General features: G+C 46.9%; 1 protein-coding gene across 2 annotated transcripts in view; it reads left to right on the top strand.

The window, feature by feature from the left end:
* The window catches only part of LOC137327364 (NXPE family member 3-like), a 36,601-nt gene that overhangs the window by 9,955 nt on the left and 1,554 nt on the right, over positions 1–25,092 (top strand). The window contains exon 3 of one of the 2 annotated variants that reach the window (XM_067993083.1): positions 13,910–13,983. The exons of the other annotated variant lie outside the window; for it this stretch is intronic. Within the exon in view, the coding sequence (XP_067849184.1) occupies positions 13,910–13,983 (74 nt within the window). The remainder of the gene's footprint in view (positions 1–13,909; positions 13,984–25,092) is intronic. 2 annotated transcript variants of the gene reach the window in all.

The following is a 25,092-nucleotide window of genomic DNA, read 5'->3' as shown; positions in this document are numbered from 1 at the left end:
CACAACCTTTATTCAATGTTTTAACATAAATTAACAGTTTGTAAACATAGGGACGGGACCTGCATCTGTGTTTTACATGTGTGATGTCTGATCTCCGTTCAGACTCCGTGCAGATCCGTACCTTATATTTTGCAAATAAGAGGTGCAGGCTGCCTTTGAGAGGGTGCAAGCCACTTACGTGAGATCCCCTATTGTTGAGAAACCATTCAATAACGCAGCTAGGCCTGGCTGCTCGCCGGAATCACGTAAGTGACCAGGCAGCACGAATCTCACATACTCTTTGAGGAAGTAACAAGTAACGTGGATAAAGGGGATCCTGTGGATGTGGTGTACTTATTGCCCACCCTAATTGCCCTTGAGAGGGTGGTGGTGAGCCGCCTTCTTGAACCGCTGCAGTCCATGTGGTGAGGGTTCTCCCACAGTGCTGTTAGGAATGGAGTTCCAGGATTTTGACACAGCGACGATGAAGGAACGGCGATATATTTCCAAGTCAGGATGGTGTGTGACTTGGAGGGGAACGTGCAGGTGGTGTTGTTCTCATGTGTCTGCTGCCCTTGTCCTTCTAGGTGGTAGAGGTCGTGGGTTTGGGAGGTGCTGTCGAAGAAGCCTTAGCGAGTTGCTGCAGTGCATCCTGTGGATGGTACACACTGCAGCCACAGTGCGTCGGTGGTGAAGGGATTGAATGTTTAGGGTGGTGGATGGGGTGCCAGGTTAGCTGGTACCTGTTATTTGTTGAAAATAACTGTCTAGTGTCTACACGGAGATCAGACATCGCACACGTAAAACACAGATGCAGGTCCCATCCCTATGTTTACACACTGATGAGTTATGTTAAAACATTGAATAAAGGTTGCGCACTACTAAATCCCACATCCTCCAATCTGCACGCCAGACCCCACCAAACTGCCGATCTGAGTTTGTACGAGGCCTGCGAGAGAATGTGCACCAAGGTTCTCTGCTGATGCACTAGAGACCTTGGGTGCAAGAGGTGGACAGAAGGAGGGACATCCTATATCCGCAGGGGGGGTGGGGGGCAAAAGGCCCTATGGACATATACTCAAAAGGCAGTGGGAGGCAGCGGCAGACAAAGTCAATTCCAGGCGCACAGCATCATTAACATGGATGCAGTGCAGGAAGAAGTTCAGTGCTTTGACATGAGAGGTCAAGGTGAATGAGGTCAACTTCAAGTGATGTCTCCTACCAACTGCACCACGCACTACACCCCCCCATCCCCCACATACCAACAAACTCTTTCCATCAGTACTCAACTCTTCCAATCAGATGCTTCCTCTCACCCTTCGACATTACCACTGTTTCAAGCCGCCCACCCACAACTCACAGGCCACATACACTGGCAGCTATTCAACCATGACAGGCACATCACCCAGACACACGTCCAGCTTTCTTGCAGGAGAAGGTGGCGCATATCAAGAGGCAGCAAGTGGCAGTGGCATTTAGCCCGTTGAGCCTGTTCCGTCATTCAGTAAGATCATGGTGGACCTGTGACCTAACTCCATATACCCGTCTTAGCCCCATATCCCTTAATACCCTTGGTTCACAGAAATCTATCAATCTCAGATTTAACATTCACAAGTGAGCTAGCATCAACTGCCATCTGCAGAAGATCATTCCAAATGTCTCCCACACTTTGCAGGTTGAAGCATTTCCTAACTTCACTCCTGCACGTCCTGGCTCTAAATTTTAGGCTATGTCCCCGTGTCCTAGTATTCAAGTCTGGGAGACCTCCAAAAACAGTTACAAATGTCTTGGCAGCCAGAAACAATAATCCAGCCACTAATCTGTAAATCCTGCATGGTCCCTTTAAATAGCGCTGGTGGGGGGTTCTCCAGGCACTCTAAGACATGTTCAGATGGTTGGGGTTAAGACTGTGTGTTGAATTGAGCGTTAAGTCCCAAAATAGTGTGTATCACTTTAAATCAGCGTTGCACACTGATTGAAGCCATTTTCTCCCTGCTTTACATGATTCCAGCATTCGTTAGCTGCGCCTGCGCTAACTCCTATACCAAGATGGCGTCTGGTGCACCGTCACGCAGGAAACATGCTTGCGCATCCAAGACGCCATCTTGGATGTCAGAGAGGCCGTGTAGCGCGAAACAATGTGCGCTACACAGCACAATTTAGTGCCCATAGAGTCTGCAAAGGGATATAGATAGGTTAAGTGAGTGGGCAAAAATTTGGCAGATTGAGTATAATGTGGGAAAATGTGAACTTGTCCACTTTGGCAGGAGGAATAGAAAAGCAGTATATTATTTAAGTGGAGAGAGATTGCAGAACTCTGAGGTACAGAGTGATCTGGGTGTCCTAGTACATGAAGCACAAAAAGTTAGTATGTAGGTACAGCAAGTGATTAGGAAGGCAAATGGAATGTTGTCATTTATTGCAAGGGGAATGGAATATAAAAGTAGAGATGTTTTGCTACAGTTGTACAGGGCATTGGTGAGACCACATCTAGAATACTGTGTGCAGTTTTGGTCTCCTTATTTAAGAAAGGACATAATTGCTTTAGAGGCGGTTCAGAGAAGGTTCACTTGACTGATTCCTGGGATGAGGGAGTTATCTTATGAGGAAGGGTTGGACAAGTTGGGCCTGTATACACTGGAGTTTAGAGGAATCAGGTGATCTTATTGAAACATATAAGATCCCGAGGGGACTTGAAGGGGTAGATGCTGGGAGGATGTTTCCCCTTGTGGGAAAGACTAGAACTAGGGGACACAGTTTAATAATAAGGGGTCTCCCATTTAAGACAGAGATGAGGAGAAATCTTTTCACTCAGAGGGTCGTGAGTCTGTGGAACTCCCTTCCCCAGAGAGCGGTGGAGGCAGGGTCATTGAATATTTTTAAGGCTGAGTTAGATAGATTCCTGATTAACAAGGAGTCCAAGGTTATAGTAGGTAGACGGGAGAGTAGGGTTGAGGTCACAATCAGATCAGCCATGATCTTATCAAAAGGCAGAGCAAGCTCGAAGGCCTCTTTGTGCTCTTAATTCGTATGTTCCTATGCTGCCTGCATCAGAACAACCGGATGTGGGTTAATGGCGCGCTGCGACCCCTGCGCCCAGATTCGGGGGTTATCGAATTTAACCCCTAACATGTCCATTCCGGTGTTTATGCTTCATATGATCCTCCTTCAATTCCTCTTCATCTAACACTGGCATCATTGCCTTCTATTCCTTTCTCCCTCGTGTTTATCTAGCTTCCCTTTGAATGCATCTATGCTATTCGCCTCAACTACTCTTTGTGATAACGAGTTCCACATTCTAACCACTCTCTGGGTAAAGAAATTTCTCCTTGTTAGCAGCTTTCTCCTGTTACTGTCGCAACTATGGGTTGTTAATCCATAAACAATGACTTCCGCTTGATTCTAGCCCGAGTGGTTATAAAATAGCAAGTTTAATAGATTGACTTACAACAGAGTTGCACTACTGCTGTCTTCAACCTTACATTCAACAGTATTATAGTTATAACACAACTGTCTATGGATTACATTAATGACAAACAATCAACCTGACCTGTCTGCAAATCCAGGTAGATGAGACCTGACCTTTGTGGACTGCCTGTGGCAATGGATTCCAACCGTCCCCTCTTAAGAGCTGTAACTTTTGGGAGGGAGCATGCTCTATCTTTGGCTGCATTGTTCTGTACATAAGCACTGCTGGTCATATCTCATGGTCATAAACCATCCTACTGTGCTGACTCTCCAAAAATCACCAAGGATTGTTTAATGTCTTAGGGGCCGATTTTCGGATGACAGAGGTTGGGGAGGGGGGGCTTTGAAAATCGCTGACACGTTTGGGTGCGCGTGCACCTCCCGAATGCGGAAGTCCCACCGGCAATTAAAGCCGACGGGATGATCATTTACATAGTTTGACAGATAGTTAAAGTACTTGAAATACTTGTTTGAGTAGACATTTTCCCATGCTGTGGGAAACACTCCTGTTGCAACAGACTGTTTTACTCATAATTATAGCAGCCAGTGGGAGATGCAAATGATTATTTGACGGTTGGGGGAAAACCTCATTTATTGCAGCAGGGCACTCTGTCACTTCAGACAAAGTTTTGGCTGCAGCACCTTTGTGTTTTCACTCAAGAGTGACCCAGTGGGTGGCATCAATTGTGGGCGTTCATGGTGAACCTTATGAAAGGGACTTATTACACAAGCCAGTCAAGAATGGCCAAGACGTGGCAGTAGTGGTGACAATAATAATATTTAATGTGCGTTTAACAAAAAGCAAATATAAATAAAAAACATGAACAAACATCAAACACCCTTGTGCATCCCCTTTGTGCTCACAAAACCTTCGCCTTTCCCTTCTGACTACTTCTACGTGGTGCCTACCCTGTGGCTGCAGCAGAGGTAGTGGCAGGTTGCTCTTGTTCATGCCCTGACCGATTAGATGCTTTGGGCCTATGCCCTCTGGGTTTTGGTGCCTGTGAGGGCCCCTCCAAAGACTGCTCCACCTGCACCTGTGCAGGGGCAGACTTGGCACCTGGAGAGGAGGCAGCATTGCGGGTACTGGTTGAGAGGGGGGCAACAGGTGAGACATGGGAGCACTTTGAGTGGAGTCCCCACATCCATGTCCCCTTTCGCCATCATCCCTCCCCGGGCAAGGCCCACACCACTCCTACCACTCTGCTGGACGGCAGTTTGGAGGACATGTGTGAAGCCTTGTAAGGCCAGTGCTAGTGGATCTGCCTGCCTGTTTAAGGTGGTAGAACGTTGATCACCCTGAGTCCAAACGGCCGTTGTCAGGGCCTGAATGAACTCATTTGTGAGCCGTGCTTGAAACTCCATGAAGGCTAGCCTTCCCTCCATTGCAGACATTTCCGCACTTACCTGCGACACTATCTCAGAGATGCCCTCACGTTCCTGTGACAGTATCTCAGAGATTCCCTCCTGTACCTGTGCCACCATTCCACTAATGCAGGAGTTGGACTCCTCCATCCTCTGTGCGATTGTGGAGAGTGCGCGTGGCACCTGTCCCAGCACCTCCCAAATGTGCTGCTGCCCCTCGATCATTCTCCTTTTAAAGGATGGCCCCCAGGGTTCAGCATCTGTGTCCAGCTGAGCAGAGCCTGGAGAGGATTACGCCCACCGACGCGGACTCTCCACAGCTGCCCCTGCCACCAGCGTCTGCTCGTGCTCACGTGTGTGTGGTAACTCACCATGTGCGACCCCAACTAACTGCGGACTGGGACCCACCAGCAGGTCTTCTGAGGAATCGCCCTCCGCCGTCACTGCGGTCGCTGAAGGCCCTATAAGAGAACAGAATACAATATTAAGCATGATGACAGATGTTGAGGTGCTGAAGATGGCAAGGCATGTTAACATCAATTGATATTGTGTGTGCTGAATGTTAAAGTTCTGTCACGAGATGTTTGTCAGGTGCCAGTCTCAGCGTCCCCGTCTCGAGGATGCGGCTCAGCTCTAGTGTCTCCTGCTCCTCGTCTGTGAGGACGACTATCTTTTGCAGACCCCCTCCGGTCCTCGCCCTCTCCCGTGCATTTTGGGCTCTCTTCTCCTATAAGGGGAGAAAGTACAGACGCGTGTGTGAGGGATGGTGATGTGGCCAACCGCTGAATGCATTGTTTTGGGTGCGGCTGACCGTGAAAGAGATGCATCAGAGGATGAGTATGAGAAAGAGCCATGACATTGTATGAGGATTGGGTTGAGTGATAGTGGTGGGGTGAGTAATGGGGAGGTGAGGAAGTGGTGAGGAAGTGCAGGTAAATCGAGGATGAGCTTTGAGTGGGTGTGAGGAGTGATGTGATAGAGTAGTGTTGGCAGTGCAGAATGAGTTGGGGGGAGGGGGTGGTGATGTGGAAAACGGAATGTAGGAGAATGAGTAAGTGTACTCACTTTTGCTGACCTAGTTAGGTCATTGAAGCGCTTCCTGCACTGTATCCAGGTGCGGGATATGTTACTGCTGCTGGTGACCTCCTCTGCCACCTCGAGCCAGGCCTTCTAGGCGGAAGAGGCAGGCCACTTCCTCCCGTCCGCCGGGGAGAACATGTCCCTCCTCCTCCTCACCCCATCCGGTAGCAGCTGGAGTGAGGCATCACTAAATCTAGGAGCAGCCTTTTCCCTGGGCTGCTCCATTGTGCTGTTTGGGTTTTTGCTCCAGGAGCAGCCATTGGAGGACTGCCCCTTTAAGTAGAGCTCCTCCGGCTGACAGCTTGTGATGGGGGTGCACAGTCCGCCCGCTGCACAGCTTTCCGACGGCAAACATGGAAGCCACGTTAAGTGGCTCCAATTTACCCGCGATCGCGTGGGGAACGGACAGATTTTATTGGGCAGGTTACCCACGCGCCCGATCGCCCCCCACCCCCTCCCCCCCGCCGCTGCCATCCCGCCTCCCCACTAATATCGGGGCCATAGTGTTTATGTAGCCTTTCACCATTATCAGATCTTAATATGTCTATACGAGGTTAGGACATCCTGTCTCGTGAATCTTACTGTTTTTCACTATGATAATGCCTCAGCACTCTTTCAATGACCTCTTGGGTTTCTGTAAGTTATTTTCCTCACAGAGATGTGAACCTTTGTCCTCCTACGTACACCCGCCCCGCCCTCTTGCTAAGATGCACGGCACTATGTGAACCAGTATTTTCCATGCTTGTTTTAAGCCATCTTCTTACATTCTTGAATCCCCTATTGAATTTATATCTTATATTTATGGCCTCTAGTTTTGGACTCCCCCTCAAGTGGAAATATCTTCCCTCCATCTACCCTGTCAAACCCCTTCATAATCTTAAAATCCTTTAGCAGGTCACCCCTCAGCTTTCAGTTTTCTATAGAAAAGAGCCCCAGCCTGTTCAGTCTTTCATGATAGGTGTAACCTCTCAATTCTGGTATTTTCTTTGTGAATCTTTTCTGCACCCTCTCCAGTACCCCTATATCCTTTTTAGAATATGGAGACCAGAACTGTCCACAGTACTCTAAGTGTGGCCTAACCAATTTTCGATACAAGTCTAACATAACATCTCTGCTATTCAATTCTATCCCTCTAGAAATGGACCCCATTGCTTTGTTTGCTTTTTTTATGGCCTTGTTAACCTGCATAGCTACTTTTAGTGATTTGTGTATCTACCCCTGGAACTCTTTTCTCCTCTACCCCAGTTAAGTAGTTTTTTTGCACATTATTCTCCACCACCTTTCTCTTCTCTCCTGCTCACCTGAAGTTGTTGACTCTTTGCTGGGATATGGCCCTATAGGTGACGGTCACCCACTAGTACAATCCTTAAGTGGCCCTTGATCATGTCTGAGCCTTAACATCCAAATCTGTCTTTATCCAGCTTCCACATATGTGCACTTCAAGCAAGAGTCACTGGATAGTGATCAGGACCAAGAATCCTGACTGACTCTAACTTATCTAGCCCAAGAGTGCTGAGGCTAGTCCTAGCACCATTACCACCACTCCAGTTCAGATCAACTAACACAACACACTATGGGAATGAATCTGGGACTTGGTCTATATGACTCGACTACTCACAAGCCATCACAGAGCTCTTTTTGTATTTTAAACTAAGAAGGCAGCCAAATTGTCTTCATATAATAAGAACATAAGAACATAAGAAATAGAAGCAGGAGTGGGCCAATCGGCCCCTCGAGCCTGCTCTGCCATTCAATAAGATCATGGCTGATCTGATCCTAACCTCAAATCTAAATTCATGTCCAATTTCCTGCCCGCTCCCTGTAACCCCTAATTCCCTTTACTTCTAGGAAACTGTCTATTTCTGTTTTAAATTTATTTAATGATGTAGCTTCCACAGCTTCCTGGGGCAGCAAATTCCACAGACCTACTACCCTCTGAGTGAAGAAGTTTCTCCTCATCTCAGTTTTGAAAGAGCAGCCCCTTATTCTAAGATTATGCCCCCTCGTTCTAGTTTCACCCATCCTTGGGAACATCCTTACCACATCCACCCGATCAAGCCCCTTCACAATCTTATATGTTTCAATAAGATCGCCTCTCATTCTTCTGAACTCCAATGAGTAGAGTCCCAATCTACTCAACCTCTCCTCATATGTCCGCCTCCTCATCCCCAGGATTAACCGAGTGAGCCTTCTTTGTACTGCCTCGAGAGCAAGTATGTCTTTTCTTAAGTATGGAGACCAAAACTGCATGCAGTATTCCAGGTGCGGTCTCACCAATACCTTATATAACTGCAGCAATACCTCCCTGTTTTTATATTCTATCCCCCTAGCAATAAAAGCCAACATTTCGTTGGCCTTCTTGATCACCTGCTGCACCTGCATACTAACTTTTTGATTTTCTTGCATTAGGACCCCCAGATCCCTTTGTACTGCAGTACTTTCCAGTTTCACGCCATTAAGATAATAACTTGCTCTCTGATTTTTCCTGCCAAAGTGCATAACCTCACATTTTCCAATATTGTATTGCATCTGCCAAATCTCCGCCCACTCACCCAGCCTGTCTATATCCCCTTGTAGGTTTTTATGTTCTCCTCACTCTCCACTTTCCCTCCCATCTTTGTATCATCTGCAAACTTTGATATGTTACACTCACTCCCCTCCTCCAAATCGTTAATATAGATTGTAAAGAGTTGGGGACCCAGCACCGACCCCTGCGGAACACCACTGGCTACTGGTTGCCAGTCCGAGAATGAACCATTTATCCCAACTCTTTGCTTCCTGTTAGATAACTAATCCTCCACCCATGCCAGAATATTACCCTCAATCCAGTGATTCTTTATCTTGAGCAATAATCTTTTATGTGGCACCTTGTCGAATGCCTTCTGGAAGTCTAAATACACTACGTCCACTGGTTCCCCTTTATCCACCCTGTATGTTATGTCCTCAAAGAACTCAAGCAAATTTGTCAGACATGACTTCCCCTTCGTAAAGCCATGCTGACTTTGTCCTATTAAATTATGTTTATCCAAATGTTCTGCTACTGTCTCCTTAATAATTGACTCCAAAATTTTACCCACCACAGATGTTAGGCTAACTGGTCTATAATTTTCAGCCTTCTGCCTACTACCCTTTTTAAATAAGGGTGTTACATTAGCAGTTTTCCAATCTACCGGGACCTTTGCCGAGTCCAGAGAATTTTGGAAAATTATTACCAAAGCATCCACAATCCCTACTGCCACTTCCCTCAAGACCCTAGGATGTAAGCCATCAGGTCCAGGGGATTTATCCGCCTTGAGTCCCATTAATTTACTGAGTACCAATTCCTTAGTGATTTTAATCGTATTTAGCTCCTCCCCCCCAGAGCCCCCTGTTTGTCCAGTGTTGGGATATTCTTAGTGTCCTCTACCGTAAAGACTGAAACAAAATATTTGTTCAGCATTTCTGCCATCTCCATGTCAACAATCAGATATTTTGGCATTCGCAAGAATTGTAAAGTGAGTCATTTGATTCCTTTCCGAGAAACGAGGAGGTTGAGGGATGACCCGATAGATGGCTTTAAGATTATGAAAAGGTTCGATAGGGTAGACGTTGGGAAGATGTTTCCACCTGAAGGTTATACTGATAGAGGGGTGGGAGGAGACTCGTATGGAGCATAAACACCAGCATGGACCAGTTGGGCCGAATGCCTGTTTCCGTGCTGCACATTCTATGTAGTTCTCGTGCTGGGCAGCAGTTGCAAAATGGTTGTCATTAACCTGGTACCTCGCCCAAGGACCCATCCTTCACATGTCAGCCTAGACACTGAGGGCACTAAATTGGGCCGTGTAGGGCCCGTTGTTTCGGCGCTACACGGTCTCTCCGACATCCAAGATGGCATCTTGGATGCGCGTGCACGTTTCCTGCGTGACGTGCGCCAGACGCCATCTTGGTATAGGAGTTAGCGCAGGTGCAGATAACGAACGCTGGAATCATGTAAAGTAGGGAAAAAATGACTTCAATCAGTGCGCAACGATTTAAAGTGATTGACACCATTTTGGGACTTAACGCTCAACTCAACGCACAGTCTTACCCTGGCCATCTGACCGAGTCTTAGAGTGTATGGAGGACCCCCCATCGGCGCTATTAAAAGGGATCATGCAGGATTTATAGGTTAGTGGCCGGATTATTGCTTCTGGCTGCCGAGACATTTGTAACTGTTTTCGGAGGTCTCCTACACTTGAATACTAGGATGCGGGGACATAACCTAACATTTAGAGCCAGGATGTGCAGGAGTGAAGTTAGGAAATGCTTCTACTCACAAAGGGTGGGAGACATTTGGAACGCTCTTCTGCAGACGGCAGTTGATGCTAACTCACATGTGAAAGTTAAATCTGAGACTGATAGCTTTCTGTGAACCAAAGGTATTAAGGGATATGGAGCGAAGGTGCATATTTGGAGTTGGGTCACAGGTCCACCATGATCTCATTGAATGGCGGAACAGGCCCGACGGGCTAAATGTCACTGACATTTGCTGCCTCTTGATACGCGCCACTTTCTCCTGCAAGAAAGCGGGACGTGTGCCTGGGTGATGTGCGTGTCATGGTTGAATAGCTGCCAGTGTATGTGGCCTGTGAGTTGTGGGTGGGCGGCTTGAAACAGTGGTAATGTCGAAGGGTGAGAGGAAGCATCTGATTGGAAGAGTTGAGTACTGATGGAAAGAGTTTGTTGGTATGTGGGGGATGGGGGGTGTGCTGCGTGGTGCAGTTGGTAGGAGACATCACTTGAAGTTGATCTCATTCACCTTGACCATTCATGTCAAAGCATTGAACTTCTTCCTGCACTGCATCCATGTTCATGATGCTGTGCGCCTGGCATTGACCTCGTCCCCTGCTGCCTCCCACTCCCTTTTGGATATATGTCTGGAGGGCCTCGTGCCCGCCCCCTGCGGATACAAGATGTCCCTCCTTCTGTCCATCTATTGCACCAAGGTCTCTAGTGCATCAGCAGAGAACCTTGGTGCATGCACTCTCGCAGGCCTGGTACCAACTCAGATCGGCAGATTATTGAGGTCTGGTGTGCAGATTGGAGGATGTGGGATTTAGTAGTTCGCAACCTTTATTCAATGTTTTAACATAACTCATTAGTGTGTAAACATAGGGAGGGGAGCTGCATCCATGCTTTACATGTGCGATGTCTGATCTCCGTTCAGACTCTGTGCAGACAGTAGACGGTTATTTTCAGCAAAATACAGGTACCTGCTACCTTTAAGAGATTTCTAAGAAACAGCCTCTCTTTAAGAGATTGAGCTCCCTCTGGTGGTGGAAAATGCATATTGCATTGATTCCACATGCAAGGCCCAGAAAGGAACGCTGATTGCAGTTAAGTCCTTGGGTGGGTCCAAACTTGCGTCCTGCCTGCGCAGGGGCCATTGGGCGTGGGGTAATAGCACATGACGCTACCTACACCCAAAAACGGGCCCTATCAAATTTTTCCCCCTGAGTATCAACAGGCTATTCAATCTTAGGAAACATTCAAGCTGATTAAATTCTTAAACTCATCCAATTTGCACACTTTCCTGCACTGGCCATTGGATAGTAATCAGGAGCTAGAACCTGGGCTTCCCTCAATTGTAATGTACCACCAGGTCTCTCAAACAAGTCAAAGATTGAAATAAACCTCAAAGGTCTTCAGAAACAAGAGATGGAGTTTAACAGAACAAATGACACAGATTGTCTAAATAACACTCAAGTCCTTACCAACCATTGTAACAACGAGAAGCTCCAGGCAAGAAATGCTTTAGACAGACAATGCAACGTGGAATTAGCACTCATCAGAGGTGTGGACTGCTGGTCCATCCTGCGCTTGGACTTTAAAATGATTCCCTGTGCCTGGACTCGGCTCATTTTAATCCTCACAGCCACCGTTTCCTGACTACTGTCAGTTCCCAGACTCCACCTCGAGTGCTGCCAACCCCTTAAATCTCCATCAGTGCTGCCAGACCTCAGAACTCCTTCCAAATACTGCCAGCTCCCAGCCTGCCCTGTTTACTGTCAGACCCCAGATCTCCCCATGTCAAGCACAAGACTTACCCTCCCGCCCCCCCCCCCCCCGCCTTTCCCTATTGCCAGAATCCAGATTGTCCCATGTTACTAGACCTCAACCTCCATACTGCAGAACCTCCCAGGGTTTACCACCTCCACCCCAAACACTCTCAGACTTTTATCGAAAGCTACCTCAGCACCCCACTGTTTCCATGCCGCAGACAATCTGTTCTGCACCCAAATCCCCTGCTGCCTCCACCCATCCTATACCAGACATAAACCAAATTCCCAACTTCTACACTCCTCCTTGCTTCAGCCCAGAGCCCCAAGACCACAGTTTTGCTCTCACCAGCACATATTGCACCACTCCAGACAGCCTATCCTGATACCCATCTCCAATCTGGAACATGTTGGCTACCATCTTGTGTACCATGGGGTTTTGTCAAAGGTAAGACATAGCAATCTAATACATCACCAAAGCAACATGCATTAGAGCCATTCAGAGATTTTTTTAAACATACAGAAGTTTGCTACACTACTTACAAGTATTGTCTCAATAATTTCAACATATAATGCAGTATTAAAGTCTGATGAACAAGACTGAAAAGACTAGAGGGAAGTCGAGTCTTACAGGAATGGTAAAAGAGAAAGAAGGATATCCTCAGGATATCCCAAAGCTCTTCACAACAAATTAATTACTGGAATATAGTCATTGTTGTCCTGTAGGGAATCAAGGCAGCCAACTTGTGCACAGCAGATGAGATAAATAGCAAGTTAATCTTTTTTTTTGCCAGTGTTGTCGATTGAGGGATAAATACTGGCCAGGACACTGGGGGAGCTCCATTGCTTTTTGTTAAATCGCCCAATGGGATCTTTTATATGCACCTGAACAAGCAGACAGGACTTTGGTTTAATATCTCATCCATAAGAGAACAGCAGTACTCCATCAGTACTGTACTGAAGTGTCAGCCAAGATCATATGGTTAGGTTTGGGGGTATGGTTTGATCCCAATGTCCTACCTTAGATGTGAGAGTGCTACTACTCAGCTAAGCTGAAAGATAAGGGGGAATTTTAACTCCTGAGTTGGTAGCCTGTGGTGCGTGGGCTGCCTGCCCATGAGCTGCAGTGGGAGGCCCTGTCCATTTTAATGGGCAGGCCTCATTAACATCCCATTGGACGAGCCCAGCTCACCCCCATTGTGCCGAGGAAGATTGGACGGCCCAGAGGACAGCGCTCAGGTAAGTCGGTGGGGGGTGGATTCGGGAGGGCCTTACAGGTGGCAAAAGGGGGAAGCCTGGGGTGGCAGTATCCCAAACTTTATTTGTGGAACTTGGAGAGGACTCCTACTCCTCCTGGCCCCCACAAAAATTAATTGAACGCTTGCCTTCCAAGGGTGTCCGCCAGGTTTTACTGAGTGGGTCATCTGCGGTGGACACTCTGCTCATTAGGCAGTTAAAACTGCATTGGGGTCCTACCTAAGTGATAAGATCCCAATTTGCATATATTCGAGGCTCCTGCCTGAGGCAGGCGTGTGCTTCAACCGCCTATGAGAATTACGCCGTTAAATAGCAGCGGGGTGGGAAATGAGTTGCATGGATTTCAACTCCCATTCCGTCCGGTGTCCTTCGGGCTGAGGGAGTTAAAATTCCTCCTTTCGGTGAGAAAAATGCCCCAATTATAACTCAGGGCGATGGTCAGATGGACGGGGGCTGAGGCAGCTCTGCATGGCTACAGTCAGTCAACTACCTGAAACTGGTGGGAAGAGGCAGTTGATCGGCGGCTAAGAGCGTAATTTCGGATGAAAGAACTGGTCCTCGGCACACGGGTAAGTCACAGGGAGGAGGTCTGGGAGGGCCTTGCGAATGACTTTCCACCAACCATGTGCCCAAATGATAAAATACCCCATTGTGTTTCTGAGCTTGCTACCAGATGAAATTCTCACTTGTTACAATTCATGGATGCAATGGCTTAACATAAAATAATAATATATTTTCAGTGGGGTCAACATCAAGAAGCCCATATTACCCAATGGTCCGGGTTATGTAACTGTAGAGCCTTCACCTCGTACAGGTAAGAGAAATATAAATTATTGCAATGACCAGCAGATTCGAGGTTTCGTATATTGGAGGGAGTTCAAGTAAGAAGAATGTTGGAGTAATTCTTTGGTGCTGCAAATAGTTTATTATACTCTGAATGTCATTTAATATTTCATGTAGTTGTTTATTCAGTTAAGTAACATCTTGAACTAAATAAAAGATTGCTCCCAAGTATGATTTATTTTTGGGCATGTCAGGTAAAAATGGGGTTGTGCTTGTCACAGGGCAATTAGGGATGGGCAATAAATGCCAGCCCCGCCAGCGACGCCCACATCCCATGAAGGAATAAAAAAAACAGTGTTGACAGCTCAGAGTGCTGGAAGTTCAGAGGGTAGGCTGCATAAATTTTGTGATGTGAGTCCCTCGCCCTCATTTGAATAAGTTACTGGCACATTAATAGCTTTCCCAGATAGCTTTACCTTGGCCTTTGGAGGTGGGGAGGGGGAGGCGAGGCTGGTGAAAAACCCTGGAAAGGCATCGGGTCTTAAAGCTTCAGCTTACTATAAAAAGGGAAGCTGTAACAGTGTTAGAACAGTGAACTATTTGTAACATTCATGCTGCCTGGTCATATACCTGATTCCAGAGCGAGCAGCCAGGCCCAGCTGCATTGTGCGGTGACTTCTCACCAGCAAGGGGGGCCCAGATATCGCATGAGTAGCTCGCACCTCTTAAAGGCAGCCTGCACCTCTTAAAGGCAGCCTCCACCTCTTATTTGGAAAAAATAAGATATGGGTCCATACGGAGTCTGAACGGAGATCAGACATCGCACACGTAAAACACAGATGCAGGTTCCGTTCCAATGTTTACAAATTGTTGAGTTATGTTAAAACATTGAATAAAGGTTGCGCACTACTAAATCCCACATCCTCCAATCTGCATGCCAGACCTCACCAATCTGCTGATCTGAGTTTATACCAGGCCTGCGAGAGAGCATGCACCAAGGTTCTCTATTGATGCACTAGAGGCCTTGGTGCAAGAGGTGGACAGAAGGAGGAGCATCCTATATCTGCCGGGGGGGGGGGTGCAAGAGGCCTTCCAGACATATGCTCAAGAGGCAGCGGGAGGCATTAGGGGATGAAGTCAATGCCAGGTTGCATAATACCACAAACATGGATGCAGTGCAGGAAGAGGTTCATTGCTTTAACACAAGTGGTCAAAGTGAGTGAGGTCAACTGTCAAGTGGCATCTCCTACCAACTGCACCACTAGCCTCATCCACTGCTCCACACACTACACCCCTCATCATCCATCTACCAACAAACTCTTTCAATCATTACTCAACTCTTCCAATCAGATGCTTCCTTTCACCCTCACACATTACCACTGTTGCAAACTGCACACCCACAACTCACAGGTCACACACACTCACAGCTATTCAACCATGACAGGTACATGACCCAAACATCCTGCAGGACACTCACCGACACACATCCCACTTTTTTGCAGGTGAAGGTGCCGCATAACAGGAGGCAGCAAGTGGTAGTGGCATTTAGCGCCTCGTGCCTGTTCCGCCATTCAGTGAGATCATGATTGATCTGTGACCTAACTCCATTTACCCGCCTTAGCACCATATCCCACAATACATTTGGTTAACAAAAATCTATCAATTTCAGATTTAAAATTCACAATTGAGCTAGCATCAACTGTCATTTGCAGAAGAGCATTCCAAACTTCTTCCACCCTTTGCATGTAGAAGCATTTCCTAACTTCACTCCTGCAAGTCCTGGCTCTAAATTTTAGAATATCTCTCCCAGTCCTAGTTTTCAAGTATAGGAGAAAAACCTCCAAAAACAGGTACAAATGCATCAGCAGCCAGAAGCAATAATCCAGCAATTAACCTTGAAATCCTGCATGGTCCCTTTAAATAGCACTGGTGGGGGGTCCACCAGGCCGCCTAAAACATGTTCAGCTATTCGTGGTTAAGACATGGGGCCCGATGTTAGCAGGGCTGCGGGTTCTCGGCGGGGGGGCTATCGGGCGCGTGGGTAACCCGCCCGGTGAAATGAGTCAGTTTCCCGTGCGATCGTAGCATCCAATCCACTAATTGGATCCACTTACCTGCTCCTCCGGGTTCCCCACTGCTGATCTGCGTGTCGGGCGGGCTGCGCATGCACAGTAAGATCTGTCAGCTGGAGGAGCTCTATTTAAAGGGGCAGTCCTCCACTGACAGATGCTGCAACAAATAGCAAAAATTCAGCATGGAACAGCCCAGGGGGAAGGCTGCTCCCAGTTTAATGATACCTCACTCCAGGTATCAATACATGGGGTGAGGAGGAGGGGGAGGACAGAGATCTTCCTCCCGGCGGGCGGGAGGAAGCGGCCTGCCTCTGCCACCAGGAAGGCCTGGCTCGAGGTGGCAGAGGTGGTCACCAGCGCAACCAACATATCGCCCTCCTGCATACAGTGCAGGAGGCGCTCCAATGACCTCAGTAGGTCAGCCAAAGTGAGTACGCGTAGTCTTTCCCCTACACTCCGTCTGCCACATCACTGCCCCCACCCCACATCTCCTTCAGCAATGCCAACACAACTCTGTCACATCACCCCTCATACCCACTCAAACCTCATCCTCATCTGACCTGCACCTACCCACCTCGCCAGTACTCATCCCACCACTACCACTCAACCCAATCCTCATACAATCTCATGGCTCTCTCCCATACTCACCCTCTCGTGCATCTCTTTCACGGCCAGCCTCACTCAACCTGCCACTACCTGTGCTGCAGCCACAGAGCATGCATCACATATGTGCAGTAGGCAGCATAAGGCAAATGTGTCGTGAGCATGAAGGGGATGCACAAGGGTGTCTGAGGGTTTGTCATGGGTGTTACTTATATTGAATTTCTGACCAACTCACATTACATATTATATTGGCACCACTACTGCCATGTCTTCGCGAATCCTGTCTGGTTTGTGCAATAATGCCCTCTCCTGAGGATCACAATGAAGACCCACAACTGATGCCACCCATTGTGTCACTGCAGAGTGGGTGTAGGTGTATTTGCAGGGCTCTTTTGCGCAGACGACTGAGAGACATCGGCGATGTCCCCGGTTGCACCCTGGAAGGATGTGGAGGAGAAGTTGTTGAGGGCAGTGGTGACTTTGACAGCGACAGGTAAGAAGATGGTGCTTGGGCCAGCCAGGAGCAGCTCGGCATGAAAGAGGCTGCAGATGTCCACGACTACATGTCGAGTGACTCTGAGCCTCCGTGTGCACTGCTGCTCAGAGAGGTCCAGGAAGCTGAGCCTCGGTCTGTGGACCCTGTGGCAAGGGTAGTGCCCTCTGCGACGCATCTCTCTCTGCGGTAGCCCTCCCTCCTGCTGTACAGGTGGATGTGTCACAGCACTCTGTTGTGGAGCTCCACGTGTCAGAGGTGGATGGCGAGGCTGGTGAGGCTGGTGATGCTGTTCGCCCTCCGAGGAGGTCATGACTGCAGCTACGGCGGCCCCCATCCGCAAGATGTACATCTGAGGGGGTCCACTAGGTAGGTACATGTCTCTGGACCCCGGGGTAAGTGTGCAGGTTGGTGACTTTGACTGTCAGGAGGAGGGTGGTGGAGGCCAAACTTTGTCCCAAATGACAGAGTGGCCTCCTGCAATGGGTGAGGGTCTCCCCCCCCCCCCACCACCTGTCAAATGGACCTTTCCAGCTGCCACAGGCTGACAGCTGCAACACGTCCATTTGATCTGGGAGTGTTTCCCCCAGTGTGGGAAACAGTCCCAGTTTGCTCTAAAATCCCACATAATCCTTTAATCAGGTCAGTTAATGACCTGAAATACCTAAATAAATACCTTCAAGTGGAACCCCGCTGGCTTTAATTGCCTGTGGGATTCCCACCAGCGGGGGTTGCGCGCGCACGCCGGCGCGTCAGCGGGGAACCCGGAAGTGCGCAGGTTCGGGGCAGGCTCCGGTACCGCGCCGGGATTCTCCGATTTTCGGAGCCCTCCCGCCAGGAACGCACCTGATAGCGGGTGCTAAAATGCGCCCATGGTGTTGGCTGGAGCGTTGAATTCCAAAATGGTATCTATCCCTTAACGCATATTCTCCTTACTTTACATGGTACCGGCATTCGTTATCTGCACATGCGCCAATGCCTTTACCAAGATGGCGTTTGGCGCATGTCACACTGGACCTTAGGAGGCCGCCTGGCACCTAAAAACACAGGCACTATGCAACCGAATTTATAGCCCATGGACTTTAAGGAGGGTCTCAAAGAGGGAGATGGAGAAGTTTCACAAGGGAATTCCAGAGCTTAGGACCTAGATGATTGAAAGCACTGTCGCCAATGGTGGATGAAGGGATTTCGGGATACACAAACGGCCAGAGCTGGAGGAACTGAGTTCTTGGAGGGTTGTAGGGCTGGAGAAGGTTACAGAGATAGCAACGGGTGAGGTCATAAAGGAAATTGAGCATGAGGATGAGAATTTTAAATTTGAGGAATTGGGTGATTCAAGAGGTTCAGGGTAAACATGTTCCCACAAAGAAAAAGGGAGGGGCTGCCAAATCTAGAGCTCCCTGGATGTCGAGAGTAAGATTCAGGATAAGATAAGGCAGAAAAAGAAAGCCTAGGATAGACACCGGGAACTCAATACTACGGAAAGCTTAGAGGAGTATACAAAGTGCAGGAGTGAAGTTAAAAAGGAAATTAGGAAAGCAAAGAGAGGGCATGAAAAAATATTAGCAGGTAAAATCAAAGAAAACCCAAAGATGTTTTATAAATACATTAAGAGCAAGAGGATAACTAAGGAAAGAGTAGGGCCTATTAGAGACCAAAAAGGTAAACTATGCGTGGAGGAAGAAGATGTGGGTATGGTTCTTAATGAATATTTTGCATCTGTATTCACAAAGGAGAGGGATGATGCAGGGTTTGGAGTTAAGGAGGAGGAGTGTGAAATATTGGATGGGATAAACATAGTGAGAGAGGAGGTATTAAGGGGTTAAGCATCTTTGAAAGTGGATAAATCACCAGGGCCAGATGAAATATATCTCAGGCTGTTAAAAGAAGCCAGGGAGGAAATAGCAGAGGCTTTAACGGTTATTTTCCAAACTTCACTGGATACAGGCGTAGTGCCAGAGGATTGGAGGACTGCTAACGTTGTACCGTTGTTTAAAAAGGGAGCGAAGGATAGATTGAGTAATTACAGGCCAGTCAGCCTAAACTCGGTGGATGGCAAATTATTGGAATCAATTCTGAGGGACAGGATAAACTGTCACTTAGAAAGGCACAGACTAATCAAGGACAGTCAGCACGGATTTGTTAAGGGGAGGTCGTGTCTGACTAACTTGATTGAATTTTTCGAGGAGGTGACAAGGAGGATCGATGAGGGTAGCGCAATTGATGTAGTCTACATGGATTTTACCAAGGCTTTTGACAAGTTCTCACATGGCAGATTAGTCAAAAAAATAAAGGCCCATGGGATCCAAGGGAATGTGGCAAATTGGATCCAAAATTGGCTCAGTGGCAGGAAGCAAAGGGTAATGGTCGATGGGTGTTTTTGTGACTGGAAGGCTGTTTCCAGTGGGGTGCCACAGGGCTCAGTACTAGGTCCTTTGCTTTTTGTGGTTTACATTAACGATTTGGACTTAAACGTAGAGGGCATGATTAAGAAATTTGCGGATGACACACAGATAGGCCGTATGGTTAATAGTGAGGAGGGAAGCTGTAGACTGCAGGAAGATATCAATGGACTGGTCAGATGGGCAGAAAAGTGGCAAATGGAGTTCAATCCGGAGAAGTATGAATTTGGGGAGAGCAAACAAGGCAAGGGAATACACAATAAATGGAAGGATACTGAGAGGCGTAGAGGAAGTGAGGGATCTTGGAGTGCACGTCCACAGATCCCCGAAGGTAGCAAGGCAGGTAGATAAGGTCGTTAAGAAGGCAAATGGAATGCTTTCCTTTATTAGCCGAGGCATAGAATATAAAAGCAGGGATGTTATGCTGGAACTGTATAAAACACTAGTTAGGCCACTGCTTGAGTACTGCGTACAGTTCTGGTCACCACATTACTGGAAAGATGTAATTGCACTAGAGGGGGTGCAGAGGAGATTTAGGAGGATGTTGCCAGGACTGGAGAATTTTAGCTATGATGACAGATTGGATAGGCTGGGGTTGTTTTCCTTGGAACAGAGGAGGCTGAGGGGTGATTTGATTGAAGTGTACAAAATTATGAGGGGCCTAGATAGAGTGTATAGGAAGGACCTATTTCCCTTAGCAGGGTTGGGGTGGGGGGTCAATAACCAGGGGGCATAGATTTAAAGTGATTGGTAGAAGGATTAGAGCGGAAATGAGGAAAAATGTTTTCACCCAGAGGGTGGTGGGGGTCTGGAACTCACTGCCTGAGATGGTGGTAGAGGCAGAAACCCTCAACTCATTAAAAAAATACCTGGATATGCACCTGAAGAGCCGTGACCTGCAGGGCCACGGACCAAATGCAGGAAAGTGGGATTAAGCTGGGTGGCTCATTTCTCAGCCGCCGCAGACATGATGGGCTGAATGGCCCCCTTCTGTGCAGTAAATTTTCTATGATTCTATAATTCTATGATTGGGAGAACGGGAGTCAATGCAGATCAGTGAGCACAGTGGGTGATGGGTGAGTGGAACTTGGTGAGGGGATAGGATGTGGAAAGCGTAGTTTTGGAGGAGCTGAAGTCTATGAAAGCTGGAGGATGGGAGGCTGTCCAGGAGATCATTTGGAATAGTCAAGTCCGGAGGCAACAAAGGCATGGATAAGGGTTTGACAGAAGATGGGTTGAGGCAGGGACAATGTTAAAGAGGTGGAAGTAGGCAGTTTTATGATGGAGAGGATACGGATCAGAAGTTCAGCTCTGGGTGAAATAGGACACCAAGGTTGTGAATAGTCTGGTTTGACCTGAAGGGGTTGCAAATGATGGCAAGGCTGCAGAGTTTGTGGCCAGGGTCAAAGACGATGGCTTCCGTATTCCCACTGTTTAACTGGAGGAAATTGCGGCTCATCCAGGACTGGATATCAGACAAGCATTCTGACAACACAGTGAGAGCAGAGGGATCGAGAGAGGTAATGGAGTGGTAGAGCTAGGTGTCGTCAGCGTACATGTGGAACCTGACCCCATGTCTTTGGATCTAACCAAGGGGCTGCATGTAGATGAGGGAAGATGAGAAGACCAGAGATAGATTCTTGGGGGTCTCCACAGGTAATGGTGTGGAGCTGGGAAGAGAAGCCATTGGTGGAGATGCTCTGGGTATGTTTGGATAGGTAAAAGTGGAATCATGTAAGGGCAGTCCTATTGAGCTGAACAATGGAGGAGAGGCATTGGAGGAGGATGGTGTGATCGACCGGGTCAAAGGCTGCAGAGAACCGAGGAACACGAGGAGGGATAATACACAGTAACTTAAGATACCAGTTGTGACTTTGATTTAAGCTGTTTCAGTGCTGTAGCAGTGGAGGAAACCTGATTGGAGAGATTCAAACATGGAGTTGCAGGATAGGTAGGCACAGATTTGGGAAGTGATAACACGTTCACGAACAAGAGAGGAAAGGAAGGTTGGAGATGGGGCAGTAATTTGCAACAGCCGAGGGGTGAAGGGATGGTTTTTTGACGAGGGGGTGATTATGAACGTTTTGAGGGGAGGGAGTCAGCAGAGGCAGCTGAATGGATGGTCTTAATCTTAGTGACAAAGAAACCTATGAGCTTGTTGCAGCAGGTGAGGGTGGAGGGAGCAGGTGTGAGGGGTTCACGGAGGCAGTTGATAAGTGAAAAATAAGCCACTTGGTTTACAGTTGGCCTCATCTCACCAGAGTGTATTTTAGTCACCCTTCTGAAAAATAGGAGAAACATATGTGAGGGTTCCTTACATGAATCACAACAACCAGTTCATACAATGGTGGTGGTGGGGGGGGTCTTTGTGTCACGGTCTATGGGTTATGCTATTGTTTAATTAGATATTGGCTAATAAGATGCTCTACAGATTCTAGGTGGTGCAGGGTCTATTTATGGAAGTGATTAGTGATATTGAAGCCAAGAAAATATCTAGTGCAATCCCAAATTTGTAACACTCCCCTTACCATTTTCTTCCCCATGACCTGCAGTTGTCACTTAACTTGCAGCAATGCAAAAAATAACCTTTCCTATCCCTTACAGTAGCTTATATACCTCTATACTGTCAAAGAAAAAGAAAGACTTGCATTTATATAGCACCTTTCATGACCTTGGGACATCCCAAAGCGCTTTACAGCTAATGAAGTACTTTTGAAGTGTAGTCACTGTTGAAATGTAGGAAATGCGGCCGCCAATTTGCGCATAGCAAGGTCCCACAAACAGCAATATGATAATCTGTTTTTTGTGTGTTGGTTGAGGGATGAATATTGGCCAGGACACTGGGGAGAACTCCCCTGCAAAATAGTGCCACGGGATCTTTTACATCCACCTGAGAGTGCAGACAGGGCCTCAGTTTAACATCTCATCTGAAAGATGGCACCTCTGACAGTGCAGCACTCCCTCAGGACTGTACTGAAGTATCAGCCTAAATTCTATGCTTAAATCTCTAGAGTGGGACTTTGAACCCACAACCTTCTGACTCAGAGGTGAAAGTGCTAACCACTGAGCCACAGCTGACATGTCCCCTTTTAATTATTTCCTTTCAATGCACATGAGTCCATGTTCTTCTAACCTTTCATCATTACATAGTCCTCAAGACCTTGTGGCCCTTCTATGCATCACTTCCCGGACTTGGTAGTTTTCTTTATGCCTTGATGACCAGAACTGGATGCAGAATTGACAGAACATTTTTCACAATATTGTCATTAACCATTTTCTCTTTTCTTTTAAGTCTAACTTTCTCTCGAAACTATTGAAGGCCCTTTAGGATTTGCCATTGTCCCAGAAACTGTGCTTAGCCAATTGAAAAAACCTTGGAAAACAACAATATCAACAACAACGTGCATTTATGTGTCGAGTTTAGAGGAGCGTTATCAAACAAAATTTGACACCAAGCCAATAAATGAGATGTTAGGACAAGTGACCAAAAGCTTGGTCAAAGAGGTAGGTTTTAAGGTGTGTCTTAAAGGAAGAAAGAGAGGTAGAGAGGTTTAGCGAGGGAGAACCAGAGCTTAGGGCCTAGGCAGCTGAAGGCACGGCTGGCAAAGATGGAGTGATGAAAATCGGTAATGCGCAAGAGGCCAGAATTGGAGGAGCGCAGAGATCTTGGAGGGTTGTAGGGCTGGAGGAGGTTACAGAGATAAGGAGGGTCGAGGCCTTGGAGAGATTTGAAAACAAGGATGATAATTTTAAAATCGCGGTGTTGTCAGACCTAAGGTAACATATACCTAAGGGGCAGTGCATTGGTATTTGTGTATCTAAATTCCTTTCTCTTTATTTTAAGACAAAGGTCTTGGAGAATGTGTCCCTGGCAAGCATCTGCTTTCACCATCTGGATTTTATTATAAGGACCAGTGGGTGTCAACAACCTGTAACATTTGGCACTTCAACAGACTGTCTTTGTGGCAAAAAATGTTTATATTTTTGGAGATTCCATTATATACCAGTGGTTTAAATATTTGACGGAATTTGTGCCAGGTTAGGTTGAGCCATTTCTTAAGTATTTTGGTATTGTGTCTAATCTTCTTTAAGTGTTACAGATAATCCAGTCCAGAACCAGTTCTTGTATACTTCCCATGCAATTTATGCTTGCTTGAACAAAAATATGTGGGTCACCATTTCTACACAACACACCTTAAGCTACTGGAAAATGGAAAATTTCACAGAGTAAAAGTTTTGCTGGAGGGAGGTAAAGGGCATTTTTATCATTTCTTAATATTTATACCTTGTATTCTGAGAAGATTATTACCAGTAAAACTTTCACATGGATTTTATTTTCATGGCAAACAAGCAAACATGATAATTACTAAAATTAAAAAATGGGCAGAGTAAAACTAGTCAAACGTAAAGACTGGAATTCTTTGCAGTGAGGGTTATGACATTCTATTACTGAGATCCAGAAACTTTGCAGCAAACTGACAGTGGTGCGATGGGCCAAATGGCCTCCTTCTGTGCTGCAAAAGTCCATGGCCTTGAAATTCGAAGTGCTGAGGAGGGTGAACCGTGTTGCGATCGTGGAGAGAGGGTCACAATTTGAGATGATCCAAGGGGGACAAGTGCTTCTTAGGCTGGCCCCTATTACATCGATCGATCACTTTGGTGCCTGGTTCTGGGGGTGCTTTCACCATACCCTGGGAATTCAATCCAGCTCGTCACCTGATAGACCAAGTAGAACCTACACCTGATAGGAGCAGGAGTAGGTCCCAATCTGAGTCTTAAGAAGGTTCCAAGAATGCAGGAAAGAAAAGTAATTGATCTTAGAGGAATCAATGACCTACATTACAACAGTGACTACTTCAAAAAAAAAGTACTTAATTCACTTTAAAGCAATTTGGGACATCCTGAGATTGTGAAAGGCGCTATAATAAATGTTAGTCTTCTTTCTTTCCTTCTTTCCTTTTTCTTTCTTCCTTTCATTCCTTCTCTCTTTCTCTCTCTCTTTCTTTTTCTCTGTCTTTCTCTCTTTTCTTTTCATTTCTTTTTTTTTCTTTTCTTTCAAATGGCTTTGTCCTTTGCTCCCTGAGGGAAATTGTAGAAATTGCAACACATTTTTTTCATCGGCCCTTTCAGGGCTTTGGGTGGCCTCTTTCACAATGAGAGGATGCCATTATGATTATCCCCCATTTATCATGGCAGCAGACTCCATTGTGAATCCATGGGCATGGGGAACCAAACCCAAATATTTAAATGACTCAGTTCCTGGGAATTGGCACAGGTACTCCAAAAGGCTATAGTGAAAGGGGTGGAAGTCCTGCCTCACCACACTTTCACTCCCTCAAAGGTCAGCAGAATTTCCAGCCCTGTGATTCTACAATTCTAAAAATGAGGCACATGCATGCAGCAGAAAGCTGAGCAATTGAATCATTCCATTTTTTTGAAAGCCACCAATTCTGAACTGACAACTAGCAGGAAGTGACGAATCCAATTGTTAAAATAATTTTGTGAAGTTGGTTCCAGCTGCTCTAATCAAAGTCTTAAATGACATCCTTTGACTGTGACTATGGTGCATT

The sequence above is a fragment of the Heptranchias perlo genome, chromosome 11 (assembly GCF_035084215.1).
Source record: "Heptranchias perlo isolate sHepPer1 chromosome 11, sHepPer1.hap1, whole genome shotgun sequence".
Classification (NCBI taxonomy): Eukaryota; Metazoa; Chordata; class Chondrichthyes; order Hexanchiformes; family Hexanchidae; genus Heptranchias; species Heptranchias perlo.
The sequence above is the reverse complement of the archived record's forward strand: the minus strand, read 5'-3'. Positions and strand labels throughout refer to the sequence as shown.